This window comes from Delphinus delphis, chromosome 21, assembly GCF_949987515.2.
Source record: "Delphinus delphis chromosome 21, mDelDel1.2, whole genome shotgun sequence".
Lineage (NCBI taxonomy): Eukaryota > Metazoa > Chordata > Mammalia > Artiodactyla > Delphinidae > Delphinus > Delphinus delphis.
In genome coordinates this window covers 4,820,146-4,835,200 of record NC_082703.1, presented here as the reverse complement: position 1 = coordinate 4,835,200, position 15,055 = coordinate 4,820,146, and the positions used below count along the sequence as shown (strand labels likewise).

General features: G+C 38.4%; 1 protein-coding gene across 1 annotated transcript in view; it reads left to right on the top strand.

Annotated features, from left to right (window-relative positions):
• LOC132417754 (disintegrin and metalloproteinase domain-containing protein 18) overlaps positions 1-11,629 on the top strand; it is a 77,464-nt gene extending 65,835 nt beyond the window's left edge. The window contains exons 18-20 of the mRNA XM_060001532.1: positions 199-313; positions 6,164-6,320; positions 11,526-11,629. Coding sequence (XP_059857515.1) covers positions 199-313; positions 6,164-6,320; positions 11,526-11,568 — 315 coding nt within the window. The 3' untranslated portion in view covers positions 11,569-11,629. The remainder of the gene's footprint in view (positions 1-198; positions 314-6,163; positions 6,321-11,525) is intronic.
• Positions 11,630-15,055: the final 3,426 nt, after the last annotated feature.

Sequence of the window (15,055 nt, the reverse complement as noted above, 5' to 3'; positions counted from 1 at the left end):
GCACGAACCCGTGTCCCCTGCATCGGCAGGCGGACTCTCAACCACTGCGCCACCAGGGAAGCCCTTTCTAACCTATTTCTCACATTATGTAGTCTTAATAAACTCAGAAAAACAGTGATTTTGTTCTTTTGAATGTATTTCTATATGACATATAAAGACTACCATGATTTATAGTGATTATATGTTTTTCTGTTTCAGATATGTAATAATTTAGGCAATTGTCATTGCTTTCCTGGGTATAGGCCTCCAGATTGTGAATTACAAATTGGTTCACCGGGAGGAAGTATTGATGATGGAAATGATCATAAATCTGGTGAGTAGAAATTAAACTTTAAAAAAAAATAGAATGCTTTATGAAATAATTAAAGAAATATACTGCCGAGTCAAATCTTTCATGATCTCCTGAGTAATTAATAGAGTTACCTTGAATAGCAGCTTTCATTAAATCAGTGTTAAATAGTATTTGTAACGTGGTTTCCTCAGAGAAACCCAGTTTTGATCATCTCAGTTACTAAGATAGAATATGGTACTCTTAAGTTTCAATAAATGTCATGGCATGAATGCAAAACAAATTCAAATATGGACGAATGAACACTATGTAAGTTGTTTGCATCCCGTGCTATTAAAAACTTTGTAGGTTATTAAAAAACAATTGTAGGATAAAGTGTTTATTCTGAATGAAATTTAGACAAAAACATATGACAAAATATAAGTATACACATTTATTAGGAAATAACAGTAAATCACATTTTGAGTGATGAAGTACAGGTTTATACTTTCTCTTTTTTCCACGAACAGCAAGTGGCTGTTCATTGATTCAACATCCATTTATGATAAAAACTCTCAACAAAGTGGGTATAGAGGGGCTATACCTCAACATAGTAGAACCCATATATGGAAAACCCAAAGCTACCATCATACTCAATGGTTAAAAGCTGAAAGCTTTTCCTCTAAGAACAGGAACAAGACAAGGATGTCCACGCCCACCACTTTTATTCAACATAGTATTGGAAGTCGTAGTCACGGCAATTAAACCAAAAAAACAAATAGAAGATAATGCAAGTTGTATTTTATGGGTATTTTATTCTTACTGGACTACATGGCCCAAATCAATTCATACATATCCATTTATAAAATTATTTTTGTGTTTGTATAATTTTGCTGGGACACCTGGACATCCATAAGCAGAAGAATTATTCTAGGCACAGACCTCATAACTTTCAAATATTAGGATCACAGTCCTAATACAAAATACAAAAGTATGCATCTCCTAGAAGATAACAGAAGAAAATCTAAGTGCCCTTAGAGAATGACATTTCAGATACAGCAGCATGAAGATGATCCATAAAAGAAAAAATTGGTAACTTGCACTTGATTAAAACGTAAAAGTTCTGTTCTGTACAGAGAGTCAGAGAATGAAAAAAACAAGCCAGAAACTGGGAGAACATCTTTGCAAAACATATATCTGATATAGGACTGGTATTCAAAATATACCAAGCACTCTTGAAACTCAACAGTATGAAAATTAACAACCCAGTTTAAAAATGAGCAATGTTAAAGTGCTTATCTGGGCTCTCTTGTAATTCTCTGAGCATCTCTAGAACGATTACGTTGAATTCTTTGTTGAGCAATACCTAGATCTCCATTCCTTTGGGGCCAGTCACGGTAAATGTCCTGTATTCCTTTGGTGGAGACCTCTTTCCCTGATTTTTCATGATTCCTGCAGCCTTGCGTAGGTGTCCATACATTTGGAGATACAGTCACCCCTTCCAGACTTTGTAAATGATTTCCTAAGGGAAGCCTTTCACCTGTGGATGGAGGCATACTTGATCGTGCTGTGGCCCTGGGACAACTGGTGCAGGGCGCCAAATGCAGGAGCACCTGGTGGTACCAGGCCCAAAGGGATGTAATGTCTCTTCGGCTCAGGCCACTGAGGTCCATATTATCAACTGTGTGGTCCTTGTGAGCACTTCGTGGGTCCATAGTGGCTGCAAGGACTGTTGGGCTCAAAGCAGGACCTCCAGGATCAGTAGCTAAGGACAAGGCCAGGCAGCAGTGGTGGCTGGAGATAGTGGCATGCACACACTTGGCCATGGGGCCCAACTGCAGGTGCCCGTGTGGTGGCAGAGGTCAGGTGCAGACATGCTTGAAGCGATGGGCTGGAACCAACTATAGGCTCACTGGCCACTGCAGTGTTCCTGAGTGTCAGTGTGCTTTCCTACTGCTTCAAGCTCTACCTTGGGGTATGCATGCTGCAGGGAGACCAGTGATGGGGGTGGTCAGGCTTGGGGTGCACACCGATGGGCTAACTACAGGTAGGCACAGTGATGCCAACCAGTGTCAGAAGGCAGAGCCTGATCTGGATCCAACCAACAGCTACAGTATGCTCCTCTCCTGTGGCTGTACTCTTAGCCCCTGGAAAGAGTGCACTGCTGTGGAGGTCAGTGATGGGGGTCTGGCTGGGGGTGTGCAGGTGCATAGCTGGGGGGCGGGGCTAGTTACAGGTGGGCATGGGTACTGGCCAATGACAGAGGCTGAGCCTGATCTGGATCTGATAACAGCTGCAGGGTCCATGGATGTCAGTGTGCTCTCCTGTGGCTGGACGCTCTCCTCACTGGCATGCACACTGCAGTAGAAGCCAGTGACAGGAATCAGGCTGGGAGCATGCCAGTGCACGGATGGAGGGGCTACCAACAAACAGGCAGCCATGGTGGTCTTGGCCAGTGACAGAAGGCAGGACCTGACTGTGCCTACAAACAGCTGTGACTGGCAGGAGAGGGGGCAAGCTGGCTGCCTATGCATTCACCTGGGGTTGCAGGTTATTTCCGCTCAGTATTATATCAGAGTCTAGTCAGTATAAAAAGACCAAAAAAAAAAAAAAAGCTCAAAAAGCATACAGATTGAAAAGAAAATCAGTCTTTATGTATAGATAATATGATCCTATATGCAGAAAATCCTACGGAATCCACAAAAAATTTAGTAAGGTTGAAGAATATGAGATCAATGTACAAAAAGCAATTGTATTCCTATAAACTAAGAGGAGACAATCCAACAGTGACATTAAGAAACCAATTTTATTCACCACAGCATAAAAAGTAAAATACCTAGAAATAAATTTAGTGAAAAATTACATGATTTGTACACTGAAAATTTCAAACCATTGCTGATGTAAATTATAGAAAATTTATATAAATGGAGAGACAATGATGTTCATAGATTGGAAGACTATTGTTAAATGGACGGTTCTCTGCAAATTTATCTATACATTCAAGAAAATCCCTGTAAGAATCATCCAGCTGGTTCATTTGCAGAAAGTGACAAGCTGGCTATAAGCTTTATATAGAATTTCAAAGGACCTAGAGTTGTCCAAATAACTTTGAAAAGAGTGATGTTGAAGAAAGTATACCACCCAATTTCAAAACTTTCTATAAAGCTACAATAATCAACACAGTGTAGCACTGATATTAACATAGACGTGTAGATCAATGGAACAGAATAAAGAACTGGAAATAGACCCACAGATACATGGAAAACTGATTTTCCGTAAAAGTGCAAAGCAACTCAGTGAATAAAGGGTAGTCTTTTCAACAAAAGGTGCTGGAACCATTACATACCCACATGTAAAAAAAAAAAAAAAAAAAAAAAGGGAATTTTGTACATTTTGTACATGATCTGAAATCATATACAAAAATTCACTCAAAGTGGATCACAGATCAAAATGTGAAGCCTAGAGCTTCCCTGGGAGGTGCAGTGGTTGAGAGTCCGCCTGCTGATTCAGGGGACTCGGGTTCGTGCCCCGGTCCGGGAAGATCCCACATGCCGCGGAGTGGCTGGGCCCGTGAGCCACGGCCGCTTAGCCTGCGCGTTCGGAGCCTGTGCTGCGCAATGGGAGAGGCCACAACAGTGAGAGGCCCGCGTACCGCAAAAAAAAAAAGAAACAAGTGAAGCCTAAATGTATAAAACTTCAAGAAGAAAATATATGAGAAAACCTTAGTGACTTTGGATTAAATAAGGATTTTTTTTACATATGACACCAAAAGCACAATCCAAGGAGAAAAGGTGAAAACTTGGACATCACCAAAATTAAAAGTCACTGTTAGGTGTATACCTAATAAAGTATTTATATTCAGAATATGTACAGATTTTATATTCAGAATATATAATCTTTGAAACTTAATAATGAAAAACCAACAGCCTTCTAAAAATGGGCAAAACACTTAAACAGACACTTTACCAAAGAAGATATATGGATTGGCAAATAAGCACAAGTAAAGATGCCCAACATCATTGTTCATCAAGGAAATGCAAATTAAAGTCACAATTAGACACCATAACATTCCTTTAAATTTCATTTAAATTTAAAGGACTAACCACATGAAGTTTTACCAATATGTGAGGGTAGTGTCTCATACACTACTGTTGAAGTGTAAAATTGTACAGTTTCAGCTTCTTAAAATGGTAAACTTTTACCTACCATGTAATCTAGTCACTTTACTATTTTATTTACCCAAGAGAATAGAATGCCTTCTCCCATACCAAACTTTGTATACAAATGTTCATAACAGCTTTAGATGTAATAGATAAAATTTGGAAACAACCCAAATACAAATCAACAGGTGATGGATCAAGGACGTGTGGTATATCCAAACAATAGCATATATTGAACAGTAAAAAAGAACAAGCTATTGTTAAAAGTACCAACATGGATGGATGTCAACATTTACGCTGTGTGAAAGAAGCAAGACTAAAATGAATACAGACTGTCTGACTCTGTATTAAATTGTAGAACACACAAACTAATTGATAGGGAGAGAATGCAGATCAAATCAGTGGTTGCTTGTTTGGGGGAGTGGCATCACGGCAGCACCATATATAGGCAGGTAGAAACTTTTGTGGATGATGGATATATTCACGACAGTTGAGCCTGGGAGTACGTGGATTTGAACTGCACGGATCCACTCATACACAGATTTTTTTCAATAAATACTACAGTACTACAGCATCTGAGGTTGATTGAATCCACGGAAGGGCAACTGCGAATATGGTGGAACCTGGGCTAAGAAGGGACCTAGAATATGCAGGACCAACGCTAAAGTTAAACATGGATTTAGACTGCTCAGAGTGGATTCCCCTGACCCCTGCATTGTTTAAGGGTCAACTGTCTTTTGACTGATGTGGTGGTTTTATAGATATATACATATAATAAAACCTGTAAAATTGTACATCTCAAATAGGTGCATGTATTATGTGTCTAAAATAACTCAGTAAAGCTGTTAAAACAGCAAAATTTAAATGACATCTAAGACAAAAGTCACACTATTTTGTTGTCAAATCTTTGAGCTGTAAAATTACGGCATGCATGCATTTCTGTTATTATGTTATAGTTCAGTAAAAAATTTACTAAATAAATAATAATGGAAGAGATCAATACACATGTAACCTTTGGAGAGGAATGATGATTAGAAAATGTCCGGAGGATGCTTTGGGGAGTCTAACAGGGTATGTTTTGAGATCTGGATGATTTTTCTAATTCTTTGTTAACATATTTATTTACTGTGTACTTTTCTGAATTGCGTAATACTTCAAGTTTTTAGGTGTAAGAAATAACGAAAGGGCATAAATATGTCGTTGAACGTCAACGAGAGGGGAAAAATACACACAACACACACTTTACGTATAGGTAGATACAGATACCAGGATAGGTATAGATATGGATTTTATTCATACGTATAAAATATAAATACTAGATGGAGAAACATGAGTCATTTCAAAATGGTTTCCTCCAAGGAGAGAAGCTATGTGACTTGGCGAGGGAGGGGGATGGCGGTTTTTCCCAGTATTTTGCTAAATTTTTAACTTAAGCCCTATTAATATATCACCTTTTAAAATATGATGCCATAAATAAGCAGCACGTAATAAGCAGACCTCAAAATATGTATACAGTATCGTAATAATTAAACAAATATGCATAAAAGATGACTAGTAAATCTATGAAAAATGTACCATTGAAGTTTTGGCTATGAGCTTAAATGTCCTTTTGTTTTCTCCTATAAGAGTTTGCAAGGTATTAAACTTTCGATTAGGTATATGATTTTATATGTACACATATGATTAAAGTGAAATAAATACAAATTTATTCAAATGTTCTATGTTTCATTTCTAGTTACAATTTTTACTAAAAAAGGCTACAATGCACATCAGAACTGGCTTATTTTGAGTTTCTACATTGTTCTGCCCTTTTTCATAATTTTCACCATTATGATCATGAAGCGAAATGAAATAAGAAAATCATGCAACAAAGAGAGTGCAGAATATGAGGGGTAAATATGATTTTACAAATAATTTATTATTTTAAATTGTGCTGGTCATTAACCAGTGTCATAAATTCATAATTGCATAACATTTGTTACATTTATTATTAAATATGTGCTATGTTAAATCTAAGGTAAATGGCATTTTAACCATTTTGTTTTCCCAGTAGTTCATTGTTAGTATATTAAGGCAAGTCAAAATTTTGACTGCTCCAAAACTGTTCTCCTGATGAATATTCCACACTGTACTAGGGACTTAATATGTCAGAGAAGAATATATTTGGTGTATCATTTTAAGTTCCTTTCTAGTTGGATCTAAATTAAGTATGAGTCTTTGTTTCCTTTGGGGAAACCTTTTTTTTTCCAATTTAGAATTTGTGTTAAACATGTCACTAATAAACCCTTGAACCTCATAATATTTCTATCTCTTTAGTAGTCTCAAATACTGTTAAAAAATCTCTACAGAATTCCTTTGAAATCAGATACTGTTTCTTACACATCTGTGCAGACTATTTTCTTACATTTGTGCATCTTCTCTTCTGATGACCTAACATTTAACTCATTGAAGGTAAGAAACCCTCATATTAATCCCAAAATGTAACATCGCGAATGAGGATTTCAGCTTCAAAGTTACATTTTCTTTGAAAGCTATCATTACTAGTCCATTTTATGAAGACACGCTCAATTGCACACACATTACATGCATATCGTTCAGGGAAGTGATGGATCATATTCCCTGAAAGAGGAAGTGACTTAATTGGCCTATCACGAGCCTTTACAGAGGAAAAGAGAAAAAGAGAATTCAAAGAAAGTCCTGACAGGTAATATCGTAGAGGGAACGTGAGTAAAGTACATGCTCAATACATCTTCACATCCAAAAATTTCTGCTGCACCCAGCGTTAATGACTGTTCGTTTATAAACTCTCCCAGCAGGCCTGGGATGCGCACCATTCGGCCCTCCATCTTTGTTTATTCTATAAGTGTATATACTGGAGTCACTGAAAACATAATTTTCATCAGATGGAAAAAATCATCTTGTAGCCATATATTTATTTCCATCATGCATTAGGCTGGGGCTATGGGGTTTAGGTAGGAAGATCACAGAGGTGGAACGTCGTTCTCATCACATCGATATCAAAGGCAAATACTACCAACTGATAACTTAATATCAACCTTGATTACCTGGAGGAAGTAGTGTTTGTCAGGTATTTCCGGAAAACATGAAAACACCTGTAAGATTATTTTTCTCCCTTTTTATACTAAAATCTATAAAAGGAAGCAACTAAATGTACCCCATATGTTTTTGTTTTTTGAGCAGCTCTTCACTTTTGGGTTCTATAAGATGTTCCAGAATCATCTTGTATATTCCTGGCCACAGGCCTAGAAGCAGGCATTTCTACAAGGATTCTTGGTTTCTTTTATTGGAGAACAATATTAGAAACAAATCTAGATGCTAGGTGTGCTCCTTGCTTCTTGTATTCCATTGCATCTAGATCCTCACAATAGATGGATATATAAATTCAATATATGTGTACAACACATACATACACACACCTGTCTTTATATATCCTGCAGATAAGGCCTTTATCAGATATAAAAATTGCAAATGTTTTCTTCAGCTATGTGTCATATTTTCATTCTAACTACAGTGTCTTTTGCTGAGGAAAAGTTTTAAATTTTATCATTATTTTCCTTCTTGGATTATGCTTTTGTTGTTATATTTAAAAACTCACCACCAAACCCAAGGTCACTCAGATTTTCTCCTGTGCTTTCTTCTTGAAGATTTATAGCTTTGCATTTCACATTTAGATCTATGATCCATTTTAAGATAATTTTTGTGTAAAATTTGAAGTAAATTTAGAGTAAGGTGTGAAGTATGTGATAAGGTTTGTATTTTTGCATATGTATGCCAAATGGTCCAGCACCATTTGTTGAAAGAACTATCGTATCTTCATCAAAATGCCTTTGCACCTTTGTTGAAAACCAACTGACCAATATATATGTAGGTCTAATTTTGAATGAAGGAAATAAGATGTTTTTTATTTTCATGGTCAATTTTACAGTGCAAGTCTGCTTATTTATAGGATAATGATTTTTTTTCTGTAATGTATCTTTTTCCAAGTTTCAAACATTAGAATGTGATTTTCTCTTTAATTCATATTTGCAAATAAGTTTGCCTAAAGGAAAGATGTGAGTTATCTTTTTCACATGCCACAGATTAAGTAAATAAATAAAGGTATAAATTCCTTTAAAATCCTCTTTTACATTGAAGTTTGTCTCTTAGAAAGCAGAATGGAAAGAAAATAATGCTTCATGAAGATTGGTTTTCTCTGCCTTCATAATGAAGTTAAACTGCATTAAAATGTATTAATATTTGGCAAGGTTTGAAAAAGACTTTTTGCTGTTGTTGCTTTTAACTCACACTAAAAATTGTGCAGGCAGAGGGCTAGACATGGGAGACTTAGTAGAAGACTAACTTTTCTTAGAGTGGACCATAACACAAACTCACAGACCACACACCTAAGAACTTCCATTTAATCACTTTCTGCAAGACCAAGAGGAAATATCATAGTTATGGTGAATACACATTTGGGTTGAAGCCAGGAATACAACACAAATTACTTGGGCTTCCAGAAGGAATATATTTCAAATATATATACTTAGATATACATACATATATATATAACCTAAATATTCATTTATAGAGAAGTTTTATGTATGTAACTATATATATCATATATATAACTATGCATATATATATATGCTTTCTGACATCTTAATGGGTATGAGGTTGTAGCTTATCATGGTTTTTATTTGCATTGTCGTAATGATTAATGAGCATCTTTTCATGTGCTTATATTCCATTCATATATCTTCTTTGGAGAAATGTCTATTCAAGTCCTTTGGCCATTTTTGAATCAGATTGTTTGGGGTTTTGTTGTTGTTGAATTTTAGGAGTTCTCTACATATTCTGTATATTCATCTCTTATCAGGTATATGATTTGCAAATTCTCCCATTTTTTGGTTGCCTTTTTATTTGTAATATTCTGGGTATATAGCCAAAAGCAGTTTCTCCAAGAGCTACTTGTACACCAATGTTCATTGCACCTTTGTTCACAATAGCTAAAGATGGAAGCGACACAAGTGTCCATCAACAGATGAATGGATAAAGCAAAATGTGGTTTAAACATGCAATGGAATATTTATGATCTAGCCTTTAAAAGGCAGGAAATTCTGACACATGCTACAAGGCAGATGAATGAACCTTGAGGACATTATGTTACATGAAATAACCTAGTCACAAAAGACAAATACTGTATGAGTTCACTAACATGAGGTACCCGGAGTAGTCAAATTCCTAGAGAGAGAAAATAAAATGGTGGTTGCCAGGGTTTGGGATAGGAAGGAATGAGGAGTTATTGTTCAATGGGTATAGAGTTTCAGTTTTTCAAAATGAAGAGTTTTGGAGATGGTAGCTGGTGATGTTTGTACAACACTGAATATACTTAATAGCAATAAACTGTACACTAAAAAATAGGATGGTAAATTTTATGTTATGTGTGTTTTACCATAATAAAAATTAATCTATAACAAAAGAGGCAAGGATATACAACAGAGAAAAGACAGTCTCTTCAATAAGTGTGCTGGGGAAACTGGACAGCTATATGTAAAAGAATGAAATTAGAACACTCCCTAACACCATACACAAAAATAAACTCAAAATGCATTAAAGACCTAAATGTAAGACCGGACACTGTAAAACTCTTAGAGGAAAACATAGGAAGAACACTCTTTGACATAAATCACAGCAAGATCCTTTTTGACCCACCTCCTAGTGTAATGCAAATAAAAACAAAAATAAACAAATGGGACCTAATGTAACTTAAAAGCTTTTGCACAGCAAAGGAAACTATAAACAACATGAAAAGACAACCTCAGAATGGGAGAAAATATTTGCAAACAAATCAACAGACAAAGGGTTAATCTCCAAAATATATAAACATCTCATGCAGCTCAATGTTAAAAAAAAAAAAACCCAATTAAAAAATGGGCAGAAGACCTAAATAGTCATTTCTCCAAAGAAGACATACAGATGGCCAAGAGGCACATGAAAAGCTGCTCAACATTACTAATTATTAGAGAAATGCAAATCAAAACTACAATGAGGTATCACCTCACACCAGTTAGGATGGGCATCATCAGAAAATCTACAAACAACAAATGCTGGAGAAGGTGTGGAGAAAAGGGAACCCTGTTGCACCGTTGGTGGGACAGCAGGGGGAAGGTGGCTCGGGAGGGCCCCATCGTCCTTGGAGGGCCCACACCCCCAAGTGTTACATTCCCCCGGCTGTAAATTGATATGGCCACTATGGAAAACAGTATGGAGGTTCCTTAAAAAACTAAAAATACCATATGACCCAGTAATCCCACTACTGGGCATATATCCAGAGAAAACCACAATTCAAAAAGACACATGTACGCCAGTGTTCATTACAGCACTACTTACAATAGCCAAGTCATGGAAGCAACCTAAATGCCCATCAACAGAAGAATGGATAAACAAGAGGTGGTACATATATACAATGGAATAGTACTTAGCCACAAAAAGGAACGAAGTTGGTTCATTGGTAGAGAAGTGGATGGACCTAGAGACTGTCATAGAGTGAAGCAAGTCAGAAAGAAAAACAAATATTGTATATTAACGCATATATGTGGAATTCAGAAAAATGGTACAGAAGAACCGTTTGCAGGGCAGAAATAGACACAGATGTAGAGAACAAACGTATGGACACCAAGGGGGGAAGGCAGGGGAGGGAGGGATGAATTGGGAGATTGGGATTGACATATATACACTACTATGTATAAAACAGATAACTAATAAAAACCTGCTGTAAAAAAAAACCTAAAAAATGCACACCTTTATACATATAAATACATATTCATATATAAATACATATTCATATATGAATACACACATTTAATGTTTAGCTTTTTATTTGGACTGCTTAGTTTTCTAAGAAACAAACTTACCTATAATGAATATTTCAGTTAATCTATTATAGTTGATTTTTTATTTTTTACTGTCTGTGTTCCTTTGCGTGAGTGTTTTGATCTGAGACTTAAAACAGAAATCTGGCAGTAGATACAGTTAAAGTAGGAAACCGCCTGCTACTAAAGATATTGTGAATTTCTATTTTCTTTTTCTTTCACTAGTCATTCAGCCATTGTACCAGAGAGTTATGACGTGGACTATTAATGTTGCCAAGAACTTCATCATCAAGTGGGTTACATGCAGAAGAGAAGGTGTTTTATAACCCTATGATACCACTGAATACGTTTAAAATGTCAAATTTTTGAAAATAAAGCACACTTGGGCAGGAGGAAGTCTCCCCTATGCTTCTGGGCATACACCTGGCCACAGGTGGAGTCTGGGTCCACGGAGCCGTAGCCACACTTCCACCCCTCACCCCACTCACCCTCCCCCCACCAGCCCCACCATCTCCACCCGCCCCACCCCCCGCCCCCAGGCCAGCCCCCCAGCCCCTCCCTGCCCCGCCCCTCCGCCCGCTCTGCCCTCCCTCCCTGCGCCTCCCCGCCGTGGCCTAGAGCGCAGGGCTCCACGCGCTCGCTGCACCGTTTCCAGTCAACCCCGGTGGCGAGGCCAGCTGGCCACGCAATGCTGTCTCTCTTGCTGTTCCTCTCAGGGCTGGGCCTGCTGACCTCCACGGGCCATCGTAAGTGAGGACCCTGCTGGATAGGAGGGTGGCCCGTCGTCGCAGGGTCCCTTGGCACGGGGGTCGTCGCCCTCCTTGCTGCAGAAGCCCAGGCCAGGCTGGGGAGAGTCCGGCGTCAGGTCCGAGCCCAACCAGTTTCAGGGTCTTGGCGGGCCCGCTGGTCGGAGGGCTCTGAGCAGGACTGAGTTAGTTGTCCCTCACTCCGCGACCCTGCACTGCAAGAGGGGGCGCCTGTCTTCCAGGGAGGTGGGGGGAGGAGGGAGCCTGGATGGGGTCCTGGGAGCAGCCCTTCTTCACCTACCCAGGGCTGAGGTCAGCCAGCCCCGAGGGTCTCTGGACGGTGGTGGGGTAGTAACACTCCCGCTTCTAGAGGAACCTCTTCCTGGAACCCTGCGCAGTATGATTGTGTGTGTGTGTGTGTGTGTGTGCGTGCGTGTGTGTGTGTGTGTGTGCGTGCATGTGTGCGCGCGCATGCCCGCTGGGGCTCGGAAGATCCACGAGTGATGTGATAGGAGAGGACAAGTAAGAGAAGGATAAGGATGCTGCCGTGCGCTGGGGAACGATCACACCTGTTTTGCTCACTGTAGGTTCTGAAATATCACTTATACAAATTACAGTGCCACAGAAGACTGGGACAAAGGTCTCAGAAACTCCTGTCATTAAGAAATCATTCTTTGTGTTTTATGGGTATTTTATTCTTTCTGGACTACATGGCCCAAATCAGTTCATACATATCATTTATAAAGTTATTTTTGTGTTTATATTTATTTTGTTAAATAGCCATTTTGTCTGAATAAGAGCAAATGTTTTAATATTTTATTTTTTTCATTATGTCACAATCAATACATAAACATTGTAAGGTACATAAACATACATACACACATATTTTTAAATTACAGACTCAGGAAAAAAAAATAATTGACCAAGTTTCTATTTCACAAAAAGTCTACTGGACCTTTTATCTCTAAAAAAAATAGTTTTAATATTTATTATATTAGTGAGATCATACTAATACATTCAATTCTTGTGATAACTATGTTCTATAAAGCCCCAAACGCTGAATTAGCTATTGCTGAATCAACATTTCAAAGGGAAATACGTGTGTATCTCATAGAGATTGCGATCTTAAATCCTGCAACGTCTCATCCTGGAAGATTCTATTTTCCCTAATTTACAAAGGAGAAGTGAAAAGTGACTTGCCTGGGGCCATGTCAGCAATAGGTACCATAGCTGAGATTCCGACACCCTGCAACTGGCCTCAGAACCCAAGCTTCCTCAATACAGTGCCAACTCCATCTTCTGGTCATCTCTGCAGCAGAGCTGCAATAAGAAGGCAGAGTATATCAGCTGTTCAGCCTCAGCTGGGAGTGTGAGCCTTGTTACAAATGAATTTTTGGCCATTTGTTCGTAAACTCAAATGATCCAAAAAGAGCTACAAATATTGATTTAGGGGCTAACAAATAAATCTGAGCAAATAGGCAAATTTGCAGATATGGAATAATTGAATAATGATGATTGACTATATTTTGTAACATAATTTAAAAATAAATATAAACTCAATAAGATTTGAAAGGTAATATATACACCAGCTATTTTTTTTTTTTTTTTTTTTTTTTTGCAGATTGTATTGTTATTTAGATTGAAAGCTTGAGACATTTTGTTACTGAAAACAAGTTCCTGTGCCCAACGCACAGTGAGGCCAAGCAAACCAAAACGTAGGAGTTTGGAGCAGAGAAAAGTTTATTGTGGGGCCATGTAGGGAGACAGGTGGCTCCTGCCCCCCAAAACCCTGAACTCCTCCAAGGGTTTCAGCAAAGCACTTTTAAAGGCAAGATGAAGGAGGAGCGAGGTTGGTTGTTACAAACCTCTTTGCAGCTGTCCACGTAGGTCAGGTCACATGCTCCTGTAACCCTCCAACAAAACAAATATTATTCTCTGTTCTGCAACTTTTTATCTCCATATGAATAGACTCTTAAAGGTCAGAGCCTTGAAAATAGGCTCTCCTGTATATTTCAGGCTACAGGCAACATTCTTTACAAAAGGCACAGAGCCAGCATAACTAAGCACAGGCAACAGAGCACCAGGCTAAAGTAAGAAACAGACCTAATACAGAGTGAGATTGGTTCTTCCCTGTTACAATTTTTACATACAAATTCTCAGGATTAATTAGAAAGTTTAACAAAGGATAACTGGGCACTGAAAAATGGATTAGTATCTGTAATAATGATGAAAAAGCTGCAAGGTGTTGAGGGAGGTGATGCTTCCAAGTCTCCATCACACACTAGCTCGGTGCCAAAATAGTTCTTCAGTTTCCTTAACTGTAAAATGGGTATGATAGAACCAGACCTCGCTCTTAAGTATATTGTGAGACTTTGAGGTAATTTAAAGAGTGCTTAGCCATAATGCAAAGAACATATTTTTTACATTTCATTTTTACCAAGAAGGTACAGGTATATTTTGTTGTTGAAACAGATTTCTGCCTCAAATAATGGTATATGGTGGTATCATTATGTGATATGCAGAATATGGAAGGCAAACTCTACATTTTTACTCTCAAACAATAGGATAAAGGAAGGGAAGGTACTATGGAGCCCCTACATCAAGGGACACCCTACATCAAGGGACACAGGACAAAAATCCCGGAATTAACGGAGCCCCCATAGCAACTGTTGCCATGGGCTCTCCTAATCTGTACCGGACAGCCCTTCTCCCCGACTCCATATTAGGCAAAATAATCACCATGTAGTAACCTTGAAGCATCCTGACCAATCACCTAATGCCATCCTGCCAGCAGGAATTTTCTTTGTCTTGAGGCTATAAAAGTTGGCTACTAGCCCACAAAGGGGGTCAGCTCTCCGTGGTCTATCAGGAAGTGGGCCTGCTGCATTCGCCTCTCGTTAGTGTGCCCCTCACTAACTCTGCTCTTTGCTCTCAATAAACTCACTCTTTTCTAAAATACTTCGTGTCTAGAAATTCTTCTTCCAACCCGCGCTCAGACCACGACATTTT